The sequence below is a fragment of the Python bivittatus genome, unplaced genomic scaffold (genome assembly GCF_059951505.1).
Source record: "Python bivittatus isolate LINGU-HERP-01145 unplaced genomic scaffold, Pbiv_v1 ctg000480_np1212, whole genome shotgun sequence".
NCBI classification, from domain to species: Eukaryota; Metazoa; Chordata; class Lepidosauria; order Squamata; family Pythonidae; genus Python; species Python bivittatus.
In genome coordinates, this window is record NW_028277075.1 from 73,003,374 (window position 1) to 73,025,132 (window position 21,759).

Here is a 21,759-nt window from a genome sequence, read left to right on the forward strand (position 1 = left end):
TGGAGGAAAGTTGAAACAACTACAATAACCGTCATGCTCTGCGTCTGAGGAGGGATACATGCGCAGAACGCCTTTTCCTTGTTGCTATGGGAGCCTGCTGTAGGGCCGGACTTCGCTAGGGTCCTCTCTCTTTTTGTTCCCCCGCGTTCTGGCAGCCGAAGCTCCCCGCTCCAGTTCGAGGGATCCCTTGTTGCCATGGTGACGGTAGCGTTATTCTGGACTTGCTAGCGATGTTCTCAGTTGAGCCGGACGGGGAGGGGTGCAGCCGGGGCAGCAACGATGTCCCGTTCCCAAATAATCCACAGTGGCCACTTCATGGTCTCGGAACCCCACGCCGAGTCGGATCCCGATCCGGATCCGGGTTCCGAAGCGGCCCTAAGCTCGACCGACCAAGCCGTCCGTTTAGGCCTGGAGAGCTGCGCGGCCGAGCGACTGAGAGGGACCGGGGCGGTGGGGAAGGCCGTGGCCGGGAAGGCAGAGGGTGCGGCCCAGCATGGTTTTAGGGGTCCCTACGACTTCGACACAGTGAGTGAAGGCACCTGTCAGATCTACCGCTACGGGCCGCGGAGCAGCGGCGCGCTCAACATCGACGCCTCCCTCACGAAGCTGTTCGAGTGCATGACGCTGGCCTACAGGTGAGGAGGGAAGGGGGTCAGGTCGCAGGGTGAGGCGAAAAGGACGGAGGGAGGTGGTGGGTCCTCACCGCGGTTCGTGCCGCAGAAGACACGCAGGCCAGAAAGTGCCAAGAAGACTGTGGTGCAACGAAGGTGGATTGCTACACAGCTCCCGAAAACAACATCTGAATCTTCAAGAGCTTTGAGGTGTTTCACAAGATACATCCCTTCCGAGTTCCTTAGATGTGTACCCTAATTTGATACAATATAATTTGAAACATGAGTTCTAAACAAAATGTGTCATTCTCTTTCAGGCTGTGTTAAAACCCTGGAGTTAAAGGGACTCTTCCATTGCTTTTTCCCCACACTAGAACCTGAGCACAATTACATCAGAGAGCTCAAAGTCATCTGTATGATGATAGAGTAGTACAGAACCAAGTAGATGTTTCACAAATGGAAATAAGGGCTCTTAGAAGCAATATTAAGAGTTAAAGCAAAGGTGTGACCTGTTCTGAATTGCTTCAAAAATTATGAGAAGCAGAAAAGTGATTTTGTAATGTGCCATTCGGATTAAACTTGAGGGCAAAAAAAGTATTTATATGTTTAAGAAAAGAAACTTATTTATCACTCAATAGCTTTGTTGAAAGCTTGATCTGTTATATGCCTGAGCTTGCTGGATAAATCTGGTAGTATGAGCCTATATGCCCGGTTGATAACATAGCTTTTATAGTTGCCCTGCATAACAGAGTATTATTTATTGCAAAGCTATTCATTATTGGCCTGCCAGCTGAGCCTTAGATTGGAGTTCTTCATTCTTAGACTAGATTAATTTGGATCAAAGAGCTGTTGGGGAGAGAAGGAAAAAAAGGGATTTTGAATACTTCAGTACAAGGCTTTTATTGTGCATTCATTTTTGTCCCTTTCATAATGTTTTATGGGAAAAGGGGAGGCAGCAGCCTCTTCCACTTTCAACTCCCCTCTTATCTCCCTGCCATTTAGTCCATGTTTTTCTTAGTACCAAAAAAAAAGAAAAAATGTTGAAAAAAGAGAAATACACTTTTGTTATATCACAATATCTTTTGATCAGCAATTCTAGAAGACCTTTGGCTAGAAGCACCCATAAACCGAATTTGGAAACATCCAAGGACAAAAATCTGTCCTTTGTTTTTGGAACAGTCACTCAGTAAATTAGTTGCCAGATTTGAAGTGTTTTAGGTCAGGGTACGTTATACTGGGCACATGAATCTTCACATTGGTGGTGTGTGCTCTTTCACATGACTTTCAGAAAGACAGGATATCAGATTGTGTTGCTGTTGATCAGTCAGTGGTGTTCAGACCACTAGCTTCATCTTCAGTTCCAGCAGTAAGTTTTTGGAAGGCACAATGATTTTAGTGAGATGAAATGGTTGGAATGTAATAATCTATTCAACTACTAAAAAGTTTTCAACATATTACTGTTTAAGATTTTTTTTTTAATTGGAAAGAAATACTTCTTTCATTTGGATACCACTGATGACAAATCACAAATTATTCAGGTGTATGTGTTTTTGGATGTTCTTGTGGTATAGTCTGCCAAATATTAGTTTTTTGTCTAGAAGTAGTCCGTTATTCACTATTTTACACCTGGAGTTCTACAACAGCAGTTAGTGGTAACATTAAAAATTACGCTTTCAGTAAGAAATTGAAAGCATTTTCCTCATATTGCCACTACTAGCTAAAGCTAAGATAGACATAGATATACATACATAAACATTATTATATACTGGCTACATGGTATTCTACAGAGAAGCTAGAATGTATCATGTAATTTGCTGAAAAGAAAGTGTATGATGCATTGTTGTTATTGTTCTGAGGTCAGTAGTACAGTAGTCACAAAGTTTGCTCTGAGAATAGAGTTTTTGAAACTAGCATAGTTGCTTATAGTTAATAGTCTGCACATGTTTTTCTGCATGAATTACTCTGCTGTTGCACGCCTGTTCATCCATTTCCTAAAATCCAAAGGGGAAGGGAAACCAGAGATCAGCTACTAGGTTTCAAAGAAACCTTGCACATTAGCCAATCTTTGCAAAAGATAAATAATTGCATATATTTTATTACTTTATTTTGAATTCCCTTATTTTCTTCTTTTATTGGCACAGAGTAGGAATATTTGTGTCTATATTGTCAAATCTTTGAGGTAGTATTCCTGTTCATTATGCTTTCTTACTTATTTTTGGCTGTGACTTATTTAATGTTTCCTTGATCCAGACATACTTGATATTATAGAGGTTTCTTTGGGTTCTTTTTATGTTTAGTGGGAAAATTGTATCTCCGAAATGGAAAACCTTCAAGGGGCTGAAATTGCTGCAGCGTGACAAGATTCGGCTCAATAATGCTATCTGGAGGGCGTGGTATCTACAGTGTGAGTAGCTTGGAACAGGGTAAATTCAGAGGTTTATTCCCAAGACATCTCCTTTCCATAAGGAAGTCTACGTTCTTGATGAATTCTGCAGCCAAATACTATTTTCTATGCAGTGTTATGAGCTGCAAGCAATAGTGTGTACTGCTAAGCATTAAATATTCTGTTCTCTTTGGTAGTAAAGCCCATGAACATTGCCTTCCTGTTCATGAATGCTTGTTGACTTTCGGCCAGTCAACAAGTACATTTGTTTGCCTCTGAAGTGGCAGTAGCATTCAGGAATCTCTTTCTGTTTCATTTTGGACACAGATGTGGAGAAGAGGCAGAATCCTGTGTGCAGTTTTGTGACTCCTCTAGAGTGTAGTGACATAGATCAGCATCGCAAGCCTGAGGTGAGCAAGGCTTTTATGGCACAAAGAGATACCAGAGTCTATTTCTTTATCTTTAACTTCTTTATCTTTATTTATTTGGTAGGCTGTCATCATGGAAGGAAAATACTGGAAACGCCAGATTGGGGTTGTTATTAGGGAATATCATAAATGGAGGACATTCTTCCATATTCGGGTAAGTTTCTTCTCAAGCAAGTACTGTAAGGCTTTATGGATGGCATATGATATCAGTGAGATAAAATAGTTGGAATACAATACTATATGTAAACCTTTCATCCTCAGATGACATTTTTTATCTTGCTGTCCTCTTTCAGTTATTTCAGTGGCAGCCAAGAGACTAATTCTGTCCTAAAATAATTTAGCCCTCTGTACATATTCACCCTGCATGTACAAGAATTAAAATATGATGAGGACAAAAGGGCACTACCAACACTTCCCATACATGCAAATGCCTCTACAGATTTTTTGCACATCTAGTACCAACATTTGTAGGGATTTTGTAAAGTATGTTCGGCGAGCATTCTTAGTAGCCTTTCATAATCAGTAAATTTCGTTATCACAGTTCCCAGTCATGGGACCTAGTATTAGATTTACCAGTTGATTATTCTTTTATCTGAGTCGGTCAGGTACCTCAGACCACAGACTTGCCCTCCATCTGTAGTAACTCATATTTTGACCTTTTCCCATTTGTATAAGACATACACTGATCATCTAGTTATATTTACAGTTGCTTTATGAGGCTTCACTAAGGCTTTGATTCTCTTGAATGAATAAGTTATAATTTCTTTTGCTAGAGGTTCTCTCAAAAATGTGTTCTAATCCAAACCATCCTGTCTTTTTATTTTAGGCCCAGAAGAAGTTTGACAAACCAATCTGTGATCCTAGTCAGGTGCTATTTTAATATTCAAAGGATTCCCTTTTCCTATTTCCTTCCCCCGTGGCAGAGTCTGAAGCTGGAATATTTGGAATAACAACCACTGAGCATTCCAGCCTTTCACTTCCCAATCCTTTGCTGGAACTTATGTTTTTTTTTCCTTCAATATTTTGTACAGGAGGTGTCTGATGCAGTTTCAGAGGTAGAACTCAACAATGAAACAGCAGGTGGAGGTCCTATGGAGCTTGATCCCTTACATGATCTGGATGCACTTCTGGACACCATCTTCTCCAGCCGCAACCCTTATGGTGGTCCCAACTTACGCGGTCTTGGTGAGAAGTCTCGCTTTGTGCTTATTACACCATGGTCTTGTAGTGAAATCTTTTCCTAATGCTCAAGTGCAGAGAGCTTTCCAAGGGCTTCCACATAGGAGTTAGTTACTGGCTTGCAAAGGCTGTGTGTGACTATATATATTTATATTTATATATATATATACATACATATAAACATATCTATCTATCTTTCTCACAAGGAAGTGACTTTGGGCAGTTTACAATTTAGCTATATGCTATATGCTATTTAGCTGTAAAACAAAGTGGACAGTGAATTATATCACTCCTCATTTTATGTCTTCAGCTCACCAGGGTAATGCTGACATGATCCAGCCTACTCTGACCCAACTTCACCCCAACTTTGGAGAAGAATTTGTGAACACTTTGGACCCCATTCATGGTAACAGAAATTCCCCAATTTTATATAACTAAGTCGAAGTCTGTGGTCTGGTGGAGCATTTCCTAGACAAAATATCTACACTTGTAAATGAGTTTTGCGTAGTTTCTTAGAGTCACTTCATACACTGTGTTTCAAATATGTATCTATATCATACACATTTAAAAGTATCACATATATATTCCAAAAAGTATACAGCATGGAAATGTGTTGCCGGACTCCTCTGATCAGTTTCCATTCTTTAATGTATATTTCAGTGGGAAAATGTTTTCACAACCTGAAAATTCAAAGTATCTAAATCTCATGCACTAGAAGAAAATGAGATTACTGACTTATTTTCAAAAGCCTCAAATTAATCCCCAGATTCTGAAAGGTTGGTTTCTGACCTCAACAGTAAATAGTATCAGAGCTCTAGATCACTTACATTGGCTCGGGGGTATAGGTGAGCAGATACAGCCTAGTTCACATGAAGTAAGAATAGAGTTTTGCTCTGGAAAAAGCCTCTCTCCTGCTAGGATTCTACAAGTCTGCAAATCTGAAAATAATCTTTTTTGGCATCCTATATAATAATAGTGATTTCATTCTTTTAGTGCTGATGTTATTTTTGTAATATAATATCTATGCCCAAAGCTGAGGAATCAACAGGCTTGACAAAAACACTATGTTTTGCTGAATAAATAAAAAAATAACAGTTGGGAAGAAATCAGCTTATTGACTGAGTGGGGAGGAAGAAAACCAGGGAGAGTAGAAACTGAATGGGTTGTGCTAGAAAAGAGCACCATTGTCTAGCTTGAATCCCAGATAGGTGTATTTTATATTGCAGTATTTGAATCTAGTCCCACTTGATCCATCTATTTCTGCATAAGGGTTTTCATAGCTGGATTAATAAGTTAATAGAGAAATTGATTAAGTAGTATTTTTTGTAATTTTTCAAAAACATTCTACTAGCTACAGTGGGGCAAAAAAGTATTTAGTCAGCCACCAATTGTGCAAGTTCTCCCACTTAAAAAGATGAGAGAGGCCTGTAATTTTCATCATAGGTATACCTCAACTATGAGAGACAAAATGGGGAAAAAAATCCAGAAAATCACATTGTCTGATTTTTAAAGAATTCATTTGCAAATCATGGTGGAAAATAAGTATTTGGTCACCCACAAACAAGCAAGATGTCTGGCTCTCACAGACCTGTAACTACTTCTTTAAGAGGCTCCTCTGTCCTCCACTCGTTACCTGTAGTAATGGCACCTGTTTGACCTTGTTATCAGTATAAAAGACACCTCACAACCTCAAACAGTCACACTCCAAACTCCACTATGGCCAAGACCAAAGAGCTGTCGAAGGACACCAGAAACAAAATTGTAGACCTGCACCAGGCTGGGAAGACTGAATCTGCAATAGGCAAGCAGCTTGGTGTGAAGAAATCAACTGTGGGAGCAATAATTAGAAAATGAAAGACATACAAGACCACTGATAATCTCCCTCGATCTGGGGCTCCATGCAATATCTCACCCTGTGGGGTCAAAATGATCACAAGAACGGTGAGCAAAAATCCCAGAACCACACGGGGGGACCTAGTGAATGACCTGCAGAGAGCTGGGACCAAAGTAACAAAGGCTACCATCAGTAACACACTATGCCGCCAGGGACTCAAATCCTGCAGTGCCAGACGTGTCCCCCTGCTTAAGCCAGTACATGTCAGGGCCTGTCTGAAGTTTGCTAGAGAGCGTTTGGATGATCCAGAAGAGGATTGGGAGAATGTCATATGGTCAGATGAAACCAAAGTAGAATGTTTTGGTCTAAACTCAACTCATCATGTTTGGAGGAGAGAGAATGCTGAGCTGCATCCAAAGAACACCATACCTACTGTGAAGCATGGGGGTGGAAACATCATGCTTTGGGGATGTTTGTCTGCAAAGGGACCAGGACGACTGATTCGTGTAAAGGGAAGAATGAATGGGGCCATGCATCGTGAGATTTTGAGTGAACACCTCCTTCCATCAGCAAGGGCATTGAAGATGAAACGTGGCTGGGTCTTTCAGCATGACAATGATCCCAAACACACCACCTGGGCAACGAAGGAGTGGCTTCGTAAGAAGCATTTCAAGGTCCTGGAGTGGCTTAGCCAGTCTCCAGATCTCAACCCCATGGAAAACCTTTGGAGGGAGTTGAAAGTCCGTGTTGCCCAGCGACAGCCCCAAAACATCACTGCTCTAGAGGAGATCTGCATGGAGGAATGGGCCAAAATACCAGCAACAGTGTGTGAAAACCTTGTGAAGATTTACAGAAAATGTTTGATCTCTGTCATTGCCAACAAAGGATATATAACAAAGTATTGAGATGAACTTTTGATATTGACCAAATACTTATTTTCCACCATGATTTGCAAATAAATTCTTTAAAAATCAGACAATGTGATTTTCTGGATTTTTTCCCCCATTTTGTCTCTCATAGTTGAGGTATACCTATGATGAAAATTACAGGCCTCTCTCATCTTTTTAAGTGGGAGAACTTGCACAACTGGTGGCTGACTAAATACTTTTTTGCCCCACTGTAACTCATGCTGAAAACTGACATAAATGAAAGAAGCATTGAATATTCACTAGTTGAATCCTGGATGATAGCTATTGATCTAGTTAACATACATACTCCATCTTGTTCTAACCGTTGGTCCACAGTTTCTCAGGTGAATTGTGCTATACAGTATTCCAGTACTATGGTCCTGGAACCTAAATTGGTCTTTCCTTCTGTCTTTCTTTTTCTTTCAATTTGTTTTCTTACCTTTTTCGAGACTGTTTAAAAGGCTGCCTGGCCTTCATCTCCTTTCATCATTCATGATCTCTAGTCATTCAGCCTTGCTTCTTGCTCCATTTCTGTTCTGCCTCTTTGGTTGGTATTTGGATGGGAGACCACCAGGGAATACCGGAGCTGTAGACTAGACTGGAAGGTTGAAAAACATCCTGGAAGAAGGCATTGGTAAACCATTTTCATATTGCTGCCAAGTAAACAACATAGACCTGTCCATATAGTCACCAGGAATCAAGCTCAGCATGAGGATGACTTTACTTTTTATCTATTTCAACAAACAATATCAGAAAAGGTAACCTGAATAGATTTGTTTCCATCTACAATTCAAACCCTTTGCCAGTAATCTAAAATCTAATGCAAATCACTAGTGTCTACTCTATGGTGATTTGGAAAGAATCAGATTAGGATATAAAACTTCAGTTATGAAAATTGGTCCATTATTCATATTAAAGTTTAAAGATATTAATATGGTTACTATCAAATGTACTTGGAAGAAGATTAATACCTAGGTATATGAGAACTTGCATTCTGTAATCTGTTTAGTCCCTGCATACACATGCACGTGCACATGCACACACACAACTTAATATGTTGTCTCTCCATCCATGACAACTATTTTATGATGTGGTCAGGCAAAATTTACAAGCTGTCTTTTCTCTCATGTTCCAGCCATATATAGTCCATCTTCCTGTCCACGATTTTTAAAAAATATTACTAACTGGGATTTATAGTAATTAGTATCCAAATGGTTATTTGCTTAATTGGTTGAGCTTATCAGCCAGTTCTCTTTTTTTGTTACTCACTGTATCCTCCAAGTCATCTACCTTGCTTCTTTCTTTTCACAGAATTTATTACTTCTTGTCGTTCTCAGCCTACCTTCCAGGTAAGGAGAAGCTGTATATCCACTTGTTTATTACAGTAGCCATAATAAGCCTAGCACCCAGGTTTATATGTGTAAAGGGAGGATTATTGTTTTCTGTGGGAAGGCACTTATCTTACAGGGAATGGAAGCTGCAGTTTGAAAAGTATACCCCAGCCCACCCCCGATACTCAGATAACTGCTTTAATCCATTACTGATTTTCTGGATTATATTTCTCCGGTATATTCCTGTACAAGGCAGACTAAACCATCTAAAATCCATCTATAAAGATCGATATAATTATTTTTAATAATTATTTTTTATAGCCATTACATTTGCTACAAGTAATGCTCTGTGCCTGGATATGGATATAAATCAGAAGTTACTTTATCCCCCACTCCCTCCATCCCTCCCGCTTCCTTCCTTATGCAATAGTAAGAAAATAGAAGTTCTCCCGGTGCTGACAGACTTACATTTTTGCCTGTACAATAGCTGATGTTTCCTTATCCTTCCCTAGGTCCCTGCACTTCTGACAGATGCTACTGCCTTGGGCCAGGATGCCTCTGATTTGTCTCCTGTTGCCCCTCACGCCAAGGAACTCCCACCATTGGGAGACTCGCTCCTCTCCATCCCTCTGGATATGGAGCCGCCCACACCTCTGACTGGACAGCAGATCTTCTTGCCATTCTTCCCTACCTCTCCACCAAGGATCAGCCCTCCACCTGCCCCTCCCATTTTGCATGTTCAGCCACAAACCACGTTTGTCTTTTCTGTCATCACTAACACTGGATTGGAAAGGACCTCACCATCCCCTTCTCGGGGAACTTTTATTATGCCAAACTGTGGTTCCACCACCAAGGGTGCGGGGGTCAGGCAGCTGCAGCGGATTGCTCCAGCACCTTCTCCTACTCATTATCAGCCAGCAACACCCCAGGCCTCCTTCACTCAGCTACCTACAGCTGGTATGTACCTGCTAAGCTGGGCTCTATAGAGAGGGAAAATGGGGCCTGGCATTTTCAAGCTTTCTTTCTGGCATTTCTCTGCCTTTGGACCTTTAATACTGGGTATTTGTGCAGCTTACCCTAGTTAGTTTTACAGTAGTCACAGGGGTAGGGGGGGGGGGCAAAAACAATCAAGATTATGGCCACAACCATTCAGTTGATGCCCTAGCCCTTTTTTAACAGATCAATGTGCAGTGCATGTAAAATAGTAACAGGGCTTCAATCACAAAGACACAGCTGCCATCTTGCCTTTTTTGACACATGTGGACATCCCTGTGTAGACATGTGATTTTCAGACTGTCGTCAATTGAACTTCTTCATCTTTGTTAACTTTGGAGAAGCTCAAAAAGGTTTGTTTCTTTAAAGGTCTTACTAGCTGTATGTTTTGGAGTACCTCATTTACATAACTGTATAAGCTTTGTATTTATGAATTAACTGAAACAAAAGGAAAATGAAACATATGTTCATAGAATAATGGTTTTCTGTATTTGCACTTCTGGAAAATTATGAAATAATCTATAGCTCAGGTAGTAGTGGCTTCAGTGGATTTAGGATTTGAGTCTCTGGTGATAATAAGTAATGGGTGTTAAGATTTGTTTACTGATTTTTCTATTTTGTTTGGAATCTAATGTAGATTTAAGGACACAGCATACATGTAAGGTTTATATGTATAAAGGGACGGGCAGATTATTGTTTTCTGTTATAATTTTAGAAGTTACTTGTGTAACAATATAACAGCTGCAGGCTGTCCATCACTTGCTTTTCTGGGTTATACTCCTCCAATATATTCTTGCATGAGACAGACTGAACCAACTAAAGTCCATCTATAAATATTAAGATCTATGTAATTACTTTTGAAAGATGTTCTTAATTCCCAAACTGAAGTAATATTAAAACTAATTAAAATGCAGAACTCATATTTATATTCAATGTGTGTATTCTAATAAAAAAATTAAGGGCAAAAGCTTAACTGCAGAACTTCTTTTTCTGCTTTGTGTATATGCAACTATTAAATGTACAGCTATAAATAGACACCAAGGAATCGTTTTCAAGCTGAGTAGTACAAGCCAAAATTTTAGGTGAAAACAGTAATTGTGTCCTGGTTTACTTGGATTTTTGGTATTAGTTGCCATGCTGAGAGAGATGCCTATCATTTTAAGTAGCAACCGTGGGCTTTAATTTCTAGGTAAGGTAAGTGGGATCTACTGCAGCAGCATGGCTCACTTAACTAACTAACATAATTAACTGGTGAATTGCCAAATTGAATGTTCTTTTCTTGGCAGGGCTCTTTAGCCAGCCAAGGTTTCTAATGAATAGGGGTCCCTAGAGGAACAGAAACAGAAATAATAAAAAACTCTTTTCATTTCTAGGTCCTGTCCCACTGCCCCTCACTCCAGCCACAAAATCTGCTCAGGTAAGGATATTCTCTGCCATCTTCTGAAAAGGGTAAGATTGAGCAGCTCTGATTCTGCCACCTTCAAGAAATAGCCTTATTTGAGTCTTCTTGGATTGATATGCACAATTTATTCTTCATATTTTCTTTTGATCCCTCTCTGATAACTCTATTTATCATCTCCCACAGATTTGTGGCACCTCAAAGCTCCCTGCTGATGTCCTACTGAGGTCAGTCTCCATAACAAAGGAGCCTTCACCAGTGCCTGCCTCTGCTGCTGCCTTGCTTGGTATTGGTAACCATGTTAGGCATGGTTTGAAGTCATTTCACATCTCCTCTTAGCACTGTCTCATCTTTCCCTCTAGTTTCGCCCATATATCACATTTAGGTGAAAACAGGGTATAAACCCACCTACCCCTATATTTTTGGGATTGTTCTAGGTTCCCCAACCCAGAAGATAGCCAAGGAGACGAATCTGCGTAATCACCAGGAAAAGTACAAACATAATCCTGTTCAGGTAAGAAGAATACTATATTTATATGAAAGGAAGATCATATTTTTCCTAAGTAATTTTAAAATCTGAAGAGTATCTTAGAATCAGCTAGAATATGGTAGTGGAGGCAGGCAATATTATTTTTTATATCTAATTACCTGGCATGAGGGTAATTGTCTTAAATTCAAAGTCATCTTCATTTTGACTAAATATATTTTTCTCACCTGTCTCCACCCCCACACCGCACCCCCACATGCCATGTATCTTCTGCAGATAAAAAAATATATGCTTGATCTTGTATACCCCAATTGAGTGAACTGCAAAGTTGAGAATTGTCAGAATGTAATTGTCCCTTGCAGGGAAGCTGCCGATCGAGTTTTACTTCTGCTGACTGTGCCCGTCGTATGATCATCAGCTCAGGCTTTAACACTCTTGCCAGTCTAGTACTGTCAGGATCTGATCAGACTAGCACTAAGGTACATATCTTTTCCCTGTAAGGAAGAAGACCAGTATTTATCTGGTCTTTCCCATTTGTCCTGTGACCCTTTTGGAATTATTTCTCTTCTCTTATTCTGCTCCATCTTGTATGCTCACTCTGCTCTCAGCTCAGCAAAGCATTGCTCTTGCAGAAGAGTGTAGCCTATGTAGGAAGACTGCAGCAAGAACGCCGACAAAGCCAGGAGATGGTGGAAAGACTGCGTGGAGAAATAGAAGAATTGAGCACTGCCATTGAGTAAGTTGAATAGTAGGCCTGAGTGGTTGAGCTGTCACTTGATCTGAATAAAGGAGTTTATATGGTCGGGTTGTACTTTTTTTTTTTTTTTTGCAGTAAATTCCAGCGCCAACTTCCACCTAATGGAGCTCCTGTATTACCACCGCAATCTAATCAGGCTTCTGAACTCTATGAAGAATATGTACGTCAGCGCACCTTACAGGACTGGCGTTTTTGGATTGTATCCATCAGGAACTAACAAAGTGGGGTGCATTTGGTTACTGCAAAGGAACAAATTGGGGGCATAAAATCTGATGTATTATATTTGCCTTGGCAACGTATAAAACGGGAAGACTTGGCTGTAATGAATCCTTAACTCCTTTCAACTTGCAGTTCAGTGTGGTAATTAAACCACTGTTTGAGAGCTACACCAGAACAGTGAACACGGGCAGCATCAAAGATTTCTGCCAGTCGGTGTTGAACTGGTTGGAGCAGCACTGCACATTACCCATCTTGCGCCCTGGTATGGTTTGGCACGTTGGCAGGCAAATTAGAAGTGCGAGTAAAGTTGAAAACTCCAGGCAGATATTTCAAATACATAGGAGGTATTTCAGGGTCGTATCTGGGACTTGGTCTAAGACAGAATTTTGAGAAACTTTGCTTCCGAGCATGAAATAAATATAGTGTCTTAAGTGCTGGGAAACTGCCGCTGCCCTTTTAGCTTTTGGAAGGTCATGAAGATGTGGTTCTTCCCCCAAGCATTGGGCTAGGATGGAGTTGAGTCAGGAGTTCAAAAGTTTGGTTGTTCTGGCCACTGGTGGGAAAGTGGTTCTGTTTTTATTTCAGTTTTTATTGGTTATGAGCCACCTAAGATCGCTATGATAGGTGGCCATGTAAGTTCTTTAAATAAACAAACTCTCCTTAGTAAGATATGAGAAAAATGAAGGAAGAATTTGAAAATTTATCTTAATTCCATAACTTGCCTATTGTGATTTTGCTAGCATAATATGTAACTCAAAACGTAAGTGTGAAATAGGAGAATGAAAACTGCACAACTATGTTTAGATTTGGAGCAGAGGAAAGGCAAGAATTTTCATGAGATATTGGCTATGCAAGGAAAACATATACTGTATACTTATGGCTTTTTTTCCAACTTAAGAATCACAAGGATCGCATTCCCAGGGATTAGGAAGAGGCATCTGGTTTAGTTTGTTATTAATATTTTGTTATTTGTTTTTTTCTTCTTGTAGCTATTTCTGGTTCTCTTCTGCAGCTCAGCAAAATCACATCAATATTGACTCAGCCAGGCCAGCTGCCTGGGCAAGCTCTACGGGCAGTATCTTCTCCCCACTGCAAGAGCAACAACTAGGATGAAGATTAGTCTTCCCTCCCCCAGAGGTTGCTAGGAATCCATAGTAAGAACCTCTAACTCAGGAAATCCCTTCATCGTGCAAATAAGGACATTGTAACAATATTGGGACTAAGCATTCCACAGCAGGGAATCTCTGGGCACTATCTTTGGTGCTGGTCACCATGGTGGAACAGTGGAAGAGTGGAGGGAATAGGACAAGGTATAGAGTTGGAGTTCCTATTCAGCTCTGCAAAGGAGTCATCAGGCATGGCTTTAGATTCTTTTAGAACTGGGATGAGTGTGGGTCTCCATTTCCACAATTTTCCCACCAGAGGGTGGTAAAGATACTTAGTATGATTCAGTTCCTCACAGAATGTGAAAGTTTATGGCTAGCAGTCCCTGGTGTGAGTATATCATTACTTCATATCAATCTGCTGATGGCTTGGAAAACTGCATGTCCCACAGGCTGATTGCAGGCTTTGCTTATATAGCTACATCCATGGATGGTTGTAGACATGCACTTCACCTAATTTACCTCTTTCATTCCTGATCAGAGATCTTATGCAAAGCTGTTCATTTTCTGGACATTTCCTGGATTTCTACAAGAGGGTGGAATCTGGCTTCCAGCACAGATGATGTTTACTTTGGGGTTTTCTACCTCCAAAGACCATATATTGATATTTAGATAAAAAATAAAAACTCTGAATAATATGAGCAGGTTCATATAAAGCAGTGATTTTTGATGGACCAGAGTTATTTTGCAGTGCAATCCTATGCCCTCTGTTCAAAGGAGTTAGTTCCAATAATACAACTGTTGCCTAATTATTTTACATACTGCAACTAACACTTTCTATACAGCCGTTCAAATGAACTGGAAGAGTAGAAAACCTTTCTAAAATGCTATCTTGTAGCACAGTTCCTTTTCATAAATGTTTCTATGATTGATGTCCTCAGCCAGTGGCTATCCTATCCATAGTGGCATACCAAATCCATTATCTTAGACAATTTTTCACAGTACTGCTGCCTCTGGGTGAAATTATCAAATGGGAGACAACTTGCTTTAAGGAGCATACTTGTTTGATTAAGGTATTTGTCGCTAAGGAGTTACATGTTAGTATAAAGATATCAGAGAGAACAAACATCCTGATATTGCATAGCAAAGTGTCCAGACTCTGATAGTATCTAATCTATTCTACCTGATAGCATGCAGAGTATTCTTATGTCCTTATAGTTGTTCTTGCCTTTTAACAAGCATTCTGATACTGATAAAGACAGACAACTGTGAGCAATAAATTGACCCCATCTATTTCATCTATTTCATCTAGACCCCATCTATTTCCCTGGGGCAGGGATTGGCAATATGGCGCTTATATTAGGGCATCTATCACCATCTTGAAGTGATACCCATAGCAATTCTAAAATAAATGAAAACTGATTTTAAAAAGCCATTGGTTTAGAGATTTAGTGAAAGTACAACATTCCATTGTCCAACATTTTCCTGTTGGAAGACAGGAATATACAAAATTCACTACAAACTGAAATATCCCTTGTTCTTTAACACTGTCATATGATCTAGCCTTTTTGTGTCCCCCTTCACTCTTGTATGGAAGAGGAACTTTTACCTAAAGATACCACCAACAAATTATATTAATGAAATGCTAATATATATTAGCAGAGAACCAGTTTGTTGTAGTGCTTAAAACATCAGGCTAGAAACTGGGAGACCATGAGTTTTAGTCCTGCCTTAGGCATGAAGCCAGCTGGGTGACCTTGAGCCAGTCCCTCTCTGTCAGCCCTAGGAAACAGGCAGTAGCAAAACCACTTCTGAACTTTTGCCAAATTATAGATAGATCAATGAGCTAATTGTCGCCTACCTTGGCTATAATTATTGATAAGATTTTAATTTTTTCCAGTCCCCTGCAATTTCCTTAGTTGAAGCTATCTTAAAAGGAGACCACATGTAAACATTTCTTCAATTTTAAAATGTGTTAATGAACAACTACAGATTTCTTATGATCGTATTCTATTTTGTAATTCCAGAGGCTATCTTTGTTTCAGTTACATCTCAGATGCAACTTGAGTAATTGTTAACAACTTTACTTTGATGCTGAGTTTGTATTTTTAGCTTTCCCTTTTCACTGTTATTTTCCTTATATTTCACTATTGTTATTTTCCATATATATACACACACACACACACATACACAATCAGCATCATATTGTTCTATATTATTAAAGATATTTTTAAATTATTGCTTGTATTATAGGTTTTAAATACATGAATGTCTTATCATGATTTTATCAAACATAGTTTCTGTAATTTTCAGCTCCTGTCTCCATTTATCTTACCAGGTATGCCTTCTTTTGGCCCATCCATTAATTTAGTCAAGGTTTTTTTATGCATTTAGGTGGAATAAAGTACTCTGGGAAATTGATTCTGACATATCAGTCCATCGGTGCCTCTACAGTTATGGATTAGGTGTTATTGTTAGATATCTCACGCCACAGACAGTGTGCTGTTGTCTATCCAGTATTTAAAATTCCCTCAAAGGTATGGTGATGAAATTCTACTTCATTGTAATATCTGTGAAAGATTGAAACGGATGTTTCCCCTCCCCACTCCCAAAAAGATGGGAAAAAAATTTATAGGAAAGTGCATTTTCTTTATTTAAATTTTTAGAGCTTTACTATATCTATAAATATCAGGATAGGTACAATCAATAAAACCAATAAATATAATAAAATGCAACATTAAACCAAGAGAAAAGCAAAATAATTTATAATTAATAAAGCTAAAATGTCTGAGCAAATAACTAGATCTTAGCTTTATTTTGGCAGTGTTGACACCAGCTGAGCCTTCATAGTTACCTGTAGTTTTAGTTTCTTAGTAGCTTTAACTACAGCATGTTACATGTTTATTGAAGATGTCCTCTACACCCTAAAACTAGGAAACTAATAGCTTTTACTTCTGATGTAATTTTACTAAAGACAGCATGAAATTCTTTTAGAAAAGTGGCTCATGATGTATTGACAACAAACACGGATGACATAATCGTTCCACCTTTCAGCATCTCTTAAAAGTACACAAGCACTTACCCAAATCAAACCAGGTTCAAAATTGAATGAAACATTAAAAATACAAAGCAGAATGCAATTCCATCTTGAGTTTGGCTTCATCCTGCTGTGATTACTATATTGGTACATATCAGCCTTGATCTGGTCAAGTTCTTGTTAGTGATTTCTAAAAGCTGAGGCCAATCACAAGTGCAGATCAACTAGAAGGTCTCCCTCACCCCCACAGGAACCTTACCACCACTGCAGAACTTCATTCCCTAAAGGAATTATGGAATTATCCAAACTATTATGGTGACATAATGGCAGGGGCTCTTTCTCAGCCTCAGGTAGCAAAGTTCTTTTCAGAGGGCATATTCATGCCACAAGCTGCAAGAAAGAAATTTGGAGCATGGTTACTGTCTGGGGAGGCCTGCCTTGGCTTCTCGCATGGCCACTCCATCCCCTTGCCAAACAGCTGGAATGGGCTTGGCTGCCTTCTGTGACACAACGGCATCCTTTGTGGCAGACACAATTTTATGGTCAACTTAAGCAAATGATCCATCTGGAGTCAGATTGTCCCACAGCTCTCAGCTTTCAAAGCTAGTGAGTTCTTGGCCAAAGGGAAGGAGGAGGGGAACAAACATATGGAAGGGAAGCAGAGAGAGACCGTAACTGGGACCTCCTGACATTTTCGTCATCCCCTTAAGGTTGGGTCCTGACTGTTCTGGAAGCACCTACTCCTATGGCACTGAAACAGCTAAGAAGATTAGGAGCCAATCGGTACTTGGATGGAAGGCTCCGTTTTTACTCTCTTCTTAGCTTTATAAATAAGCTCTAAGTACATGTTAGTCTATAAATATACAAGGAATTAAGCTTCCTTGCTTGAATATGTTTCAAATAGCTTGTAGTTGAAGTTGCCTTGAAGAAAACATACCTGAAGGGCAGCCTCGTCCTAACTTCTATCCTTGCTGATCCTAACTGGTATTTTTCTCATGAAGTCAGCATGTGTCTTTGTCACTAGCGACTCTACCATGATACAAGCCATGGATACTTGAGCTTCAAGGAAAGGAAGGTGGCTTTGTTCCTGCACAAATTACTTCTATACTCTCAGTATGAATGACTGGAAGTTTTCTTCCAGTTTATCTTATATAGTATCTCACTTTTCTAGAATTCATCTTGAGTCTTCCCTTTAAAGAAATAGTTACAGCCTATTCACACAAATGTGAATAACAGCAGAATTTAACCACATAATCCATGCTATTTATCTAATTTACCTAATACTATCAGGACTCTGTATGGACAATCTAACTTTCATAGTCTCATTCTTTCAGATAGATGCTTTTAAAAAAAAAAACAGACTGAAAGGGGTAGAAACATAATAGACTGACCTATATATAACAAGAGGGTCCTTATTATACTTCAGGAGCAAATCTCGCACAGTTGTAGGGGGACTGAGTCCTAAGAATTTGGCTCGTTCCCAGCGTTGCAAACGGGTGATTCCTATCAGCAGAAGAAAGTGAGTGATTCAAGAATGGGATATCTGCAGGAAGCCTCCTAATCAGTTTATCTGAGACAACTGTGGTTATGAGAGGTTGAGGATGATTTATGAGTTCCTTTTTTCTATGTTAATATCGTCGTTTGTCAAGCATTATCAACACGCATAGCATTTTACAGCAGAAGTGGGTATACTTCAGACTTGCAAGCTCTATTTTATACTTGGATTCATCATTCAAAGCCAAGTACAGAAGACATTCATTTGTTTTCTGCGTCAGAATGGAATATACACAATTTTTTTCTGATAAAATCCAATTTTTTTTTGTCCAACCTCCCTTAATTTCTACAGTGTATTCTAGTGGCAGTGGGGAGGGTGGTTATTTTTGTTGCTGTTACACTAAAGCCTCGATTTTACAGAGTGCCATTCAGCAGATTATGGATACAACAGAATTTTAGTTTGGATTTCACTCCCAAATAACAAAACTGTTGTTTCTGTAGCAATCCAGACAAGTGACATAATGACATTATTTGCATCTACTTATGCATAATAGCAATTTATTAATAAAACTATTTGGATTTGGAGAAAAATAACAAATTATGTAAATTTGGATTTAATGGATATTTGGCCTCAGACCTTCCCCCCAAATAACTGATTAAATCAAGGCTTTAGTATATCATTAAATAACTGGGAATAAGAAATAGTTGCTGATCTACTGCAGATTTCCCATGCATCTGCAAGAAAATATGATACACCTTTTAGGAATCATGTCTTATTGTGTAAGCTTCTGTTAAAATGAGATTATATTTTAAAACTTTGCAGGACAGCAGCAAAGGAAGGGCAAACATATTTACTTCTTTCATTATATGTACTTGGACTTAGTTTCAGTAGATAGCTAGAAATCCTTACCAGTGCAGGGACCATATTGCCAGCTGAAATCAAACTGCTTCAATATTTCCAGCTGATCTGGCTGTGCAGCATCTTGCAGGTGAGATTCTGCTTGAACTAAATCTGAGAAGAAATCAACCCATTAGAATTAACAGGTGGCAATTTTTTCCTTGCATAGCGCTTAACCAATTGTCAAGGACCGACGGAGGGAGGGAGGGAGGGAAGGAAAATAAATTACCCTGGGCTGCCGTCTAGGATCCACTTGATCCCACTATTGCCACCATGTGACAGCACAGCTAAGCCTGCAGAGTTGAAGGCGGGAGTTCCCCAAGCTCCTCTCCCAGAACGCTGCCTGTGCCTTCTCCCTTGGGATAGCAACTTAGTGCTTTCCAGGGAGTCACAGAGAATGCAGCTTATTCTTGGCAACTGCAGAGAGTGCAAACAAGCAGCACAGACTATTGTGCAGGCTCCAGTATTGTCCTAAAACAAACCAACTTCCCTCCACACAACCATTTTGGCACCTACGTGGGATGGAGTATGGTGGGGGTAGGGCTAGGGGTGGAGAGCAGCTGCTGTGCCTGGTGGGAGACCTTCCTTTCCCACATGTTGGATTGGCAGCAGTTGGCTCAGAGGTGCCAGCATCATTCAAAAACCTCTCAGGCCTTCAAGGCAGACCAAACTAGGAAACCAAAGTTATGAATGCTAATACTACTTTTATTATAAGGCTACAGTAACAGAATCTTGCAAGTCTGGATGCACCTCCCCTCCCACCCCCCCATCTTTAAGAGAACTAGGGAGGGCCAAGCCTGAGACACTTTCTCAAATTACATTTCTGCCTCAGACTCAAATTCCCTTTGTCTGGCCATTGCCTTGGTTGCAGCTCTTCTGTTCCTCAAGGTTACTCTTACTGCCCATTACAACGCCTGACTTGGTGGCAGAAAGCTGACCAAGAAGCAGAGAAACAGTGGAGGGGCAGGAGGCTGGGGGTGGATGGTAGAGAGGAAGAAAAGGCTTCAAGAAGGAGAAAGGGCGGGTGGAGGAAGGATCCCCTGTGTGTGTGGATGTGTTCACACAGGTAAGTATAGCAAAGAAGTGAGCAAACCCCAAACCTCTTCCTGACAAAAGAGGAAGTAAAAAAAAATCTCCCTACTCCCCTGCTTCTCTCCAGAACTGACATGCTTCCCACTTTGGGACTGGAATTCTGTAACATTGTTGGGTTATTGAAGCTCTCCTAATGGGGTCTGCAGAGCCAAATGCTGGGAGAAGGTGTCTCTTTGGACTCAGCAAAGGTTGGGGTGACACTGAGAAGAGTTGCCAGTTTCCCCTTCTGCCTCCAGTGACAAGAAAGGTGAAAGAATTGTGTGTGTGGGGGTGTCCAACCAACCAATGAAATGCTCAGTGTGAGCAAGGACCTCCGGCACTGAGCAACAGGCTGACTACAGGACCTCTCAGGTACTTTCCAACTCTGTGATCTCCAGGCCCTGCTTGCTAGGGCAGTTGGAAACCACATGTCCTCAGAGACCCACCCACCAAACAGAAGGGACTAGTGCTCGTTCTTCTGGCACGAGCGGGAAGTGAAAAGCAGCAGAGGAATCCAGCAACCCAGCCATCCCCCGTGGCCAAAGCGGGGGAAGGAGATGAAACCCACAAAGGCATTTCTGAAGCCAGATTCATCTGCAACTGGCTTATTCGCGGGAGTCAAGCACCTTAAGGTGAGGTGGGGGAAAAGCCCTCAGAAGCGCTTACCCTGCGGTGGGCTCCGAGCCTCTTTTGCTTCCTGACTCCCTCGCTTCCTTTTCACCACTTGGAAAGAGTCTGTGATGAGCCGCTTCCTGCCCATAGCTCCATGTGAAGTGCAGAGCGGGTCCAGGGGCTGCTCCCAAGTAAGAGGAAGGAGAAACAGCGAGGCTCAGAGCAGCGGCCCCTGGATGAGGCTTCCAGAAGCTGTCCGAGGCCTCCGCGCTCCGCCCCCTTCAGAGCAGAGGTGCCCGGGCTCATTCCCACCTGCGCCATCGGCTCCCGCCTCTTCCGCGGGGAAGAGCAAAACCTCCCGCGCTCCCCTCCAGAGCCTTGCAACCAGCTTAACGATTTCTATGACGGTCCTGGCACAGCAAGATCAAGGCCGTGACACGAGGGCAGCGCGAAGCCCTGTCCTTCGGCGGGGGAGAACATCGCGGAACGCCTCTCGATCCCCAGCGCGCCGTCGAGGCAAATTCCTCGCGAGCGCTGGAAAAGAGCGCAGCGGCCGGCCCTTCCCACCCAGACCCGCGTCTTCGCTACCCATCAGCTGCTCTTCCCCGACCGACCGCCCCGAGCCACACTTCCCTCGGCTAGCGGCGGCCGCCGCCTCTCCCACGACTTCAGCTTTACTCCCAGATGACCCGGAATCCACCCGGCCTCTCGCTCGCTCTCTTCCTCGAGGGAGAGAGAATCCCTCCTCCTCTGCCGGAGAAGCAGCATCGAGGAAGAGGGGGAGGAAGGAAGAAGCCTCCCCCCGTCCCCCCGGTTTGGGCCCCGAGAACCTTCTCCTACCGGGGAAAGAGAAAGAAACCAGCCGAGAAGAAATGCGGCGGGCGCCGTCACCAGGAGGGGCGCCAGGTCCGAGCAGCGCCCGAAACGTCTCGTGCGAACGCTGGAGCGGAGAGGGGCGGGGGGAGGGCGGCGGCGGAGCTTCTCGCCGAAAACACGGAACAGCCCGTGTGGCGTG

At 41.4% G+C, this 21,759-nt stretch overlaps 2 protein-coding genes across 2 annotated transcripts; one reads left to right on the top strand and one right to left on the bottom strand.

Moving 5' to 3' along the window:
- Window positions 1-67: 67 nt before the first annotated feature.
- Window positions 68-15,041, top strand: LOC103062943 (MLX-interacting protein-like). The gene is made up of 17 exons (XM_007430945.4): window positions 68-635; window positions 2,909-3,015; window positions 3,322-3,404; window positions 3,487-3,576; window positions 4,249-4,290; window positions 4,454-4,607; window positions 4,912-5,007; window positions 8,655-8,692; window positions 9,187-9,631; window positions 11,041-11,084; window positions 11,253-11,352; window positions 11,504-11,580; window positions 11,916-12,032; window positions 12,162-12,289; window positions 12,386-12,509; window positions 12,662-12,791; window positions 13,519-15,041. The coding sequence occupies exons 1-17, from the start codon at window positions 280-282 to the stop codon at window positions 13,635-13,637; spliced, it is 2,250 nt and encodes a 749-aa protein (XP_007431007.1). The 5' UTR covers window positions 68-279; the 3' UTR covers window positions 13,638-15,041.
- A 156-nt stretch (window positions 15,042-15,197) lies between these two features.
- Window positions 15,198-21,738, bottom strand: POLD4 (DNA polymerase delta 4, accessory subunit). Its single transcript, XM_088146289.1, has 5 exons — window positions 21,585-21,738; window positions 20,799-20,925; window positions 19,074-19,175; window positions 18,061-18,172; window positions 15,198-17,059 (listed from the first exon to the last, which is right to left on the bottom strand). Exons 2-5 carry the CDS (start codon window positions 20,890-20,892, stop codon window positions 17,035-17,037), a joined length of 333 nt encoding a protein of 110 aa, XP_088002415.1. The 5' UTR covers window positions 20,893-20,925; window positions 21,585-21,738; the 3' UTR covers window positions 15,198-17,034.
- Between the last annotated feature and the right edge of the window lie 21 nt (window positions 21,739-21,759).

Bases quoted from the DNA above. Each gene is read 5' to 3' on its own strand.
- POLD4 (XM_088146289.1), bottom strand. From the start codon at position 20,892: ATGGGCAGGAAGCGGCTCATCACAGACTCTTTCCAAGTGGTGAAAAGG. The intron at 19,176-20,798 runs GTAAGCGCTTCT...ATTTCTTCTCAG, and splicing joins GGCTCGGAGCCCACCGCAGG to ATTTAGTTCAAGCAGAATCT. The intron at 17,060-18,060 runs GTCAGTCTATTA...TCTTTCTTGCAG, and splicing joins GACCCTCTTGTTATATATAG to CTTGTGGCATGAATATGCCC.
- LOC103062943 (XM_007430945.4), top strand. From the start codon at position 280: ATGTCCCGTTCCCAAATAATCCACAGTGGCCACTTCATGGTCTCGGAA. The intron at 4,608-4,911 runs GTGAGAAGTCTC...TTATGTCTTCAG, and splicing joins TCCCAACTTACGCGGTCTTG to CTCACCAGGGTAATGCTGAC. The intron at 12,033-12,161 runs GTACATATCTTT...CTCTGCTCTCAG, and splicing joins CTGATCAGACTAGCACTAAG to CTCAGCAAAGCATTGCTCTT.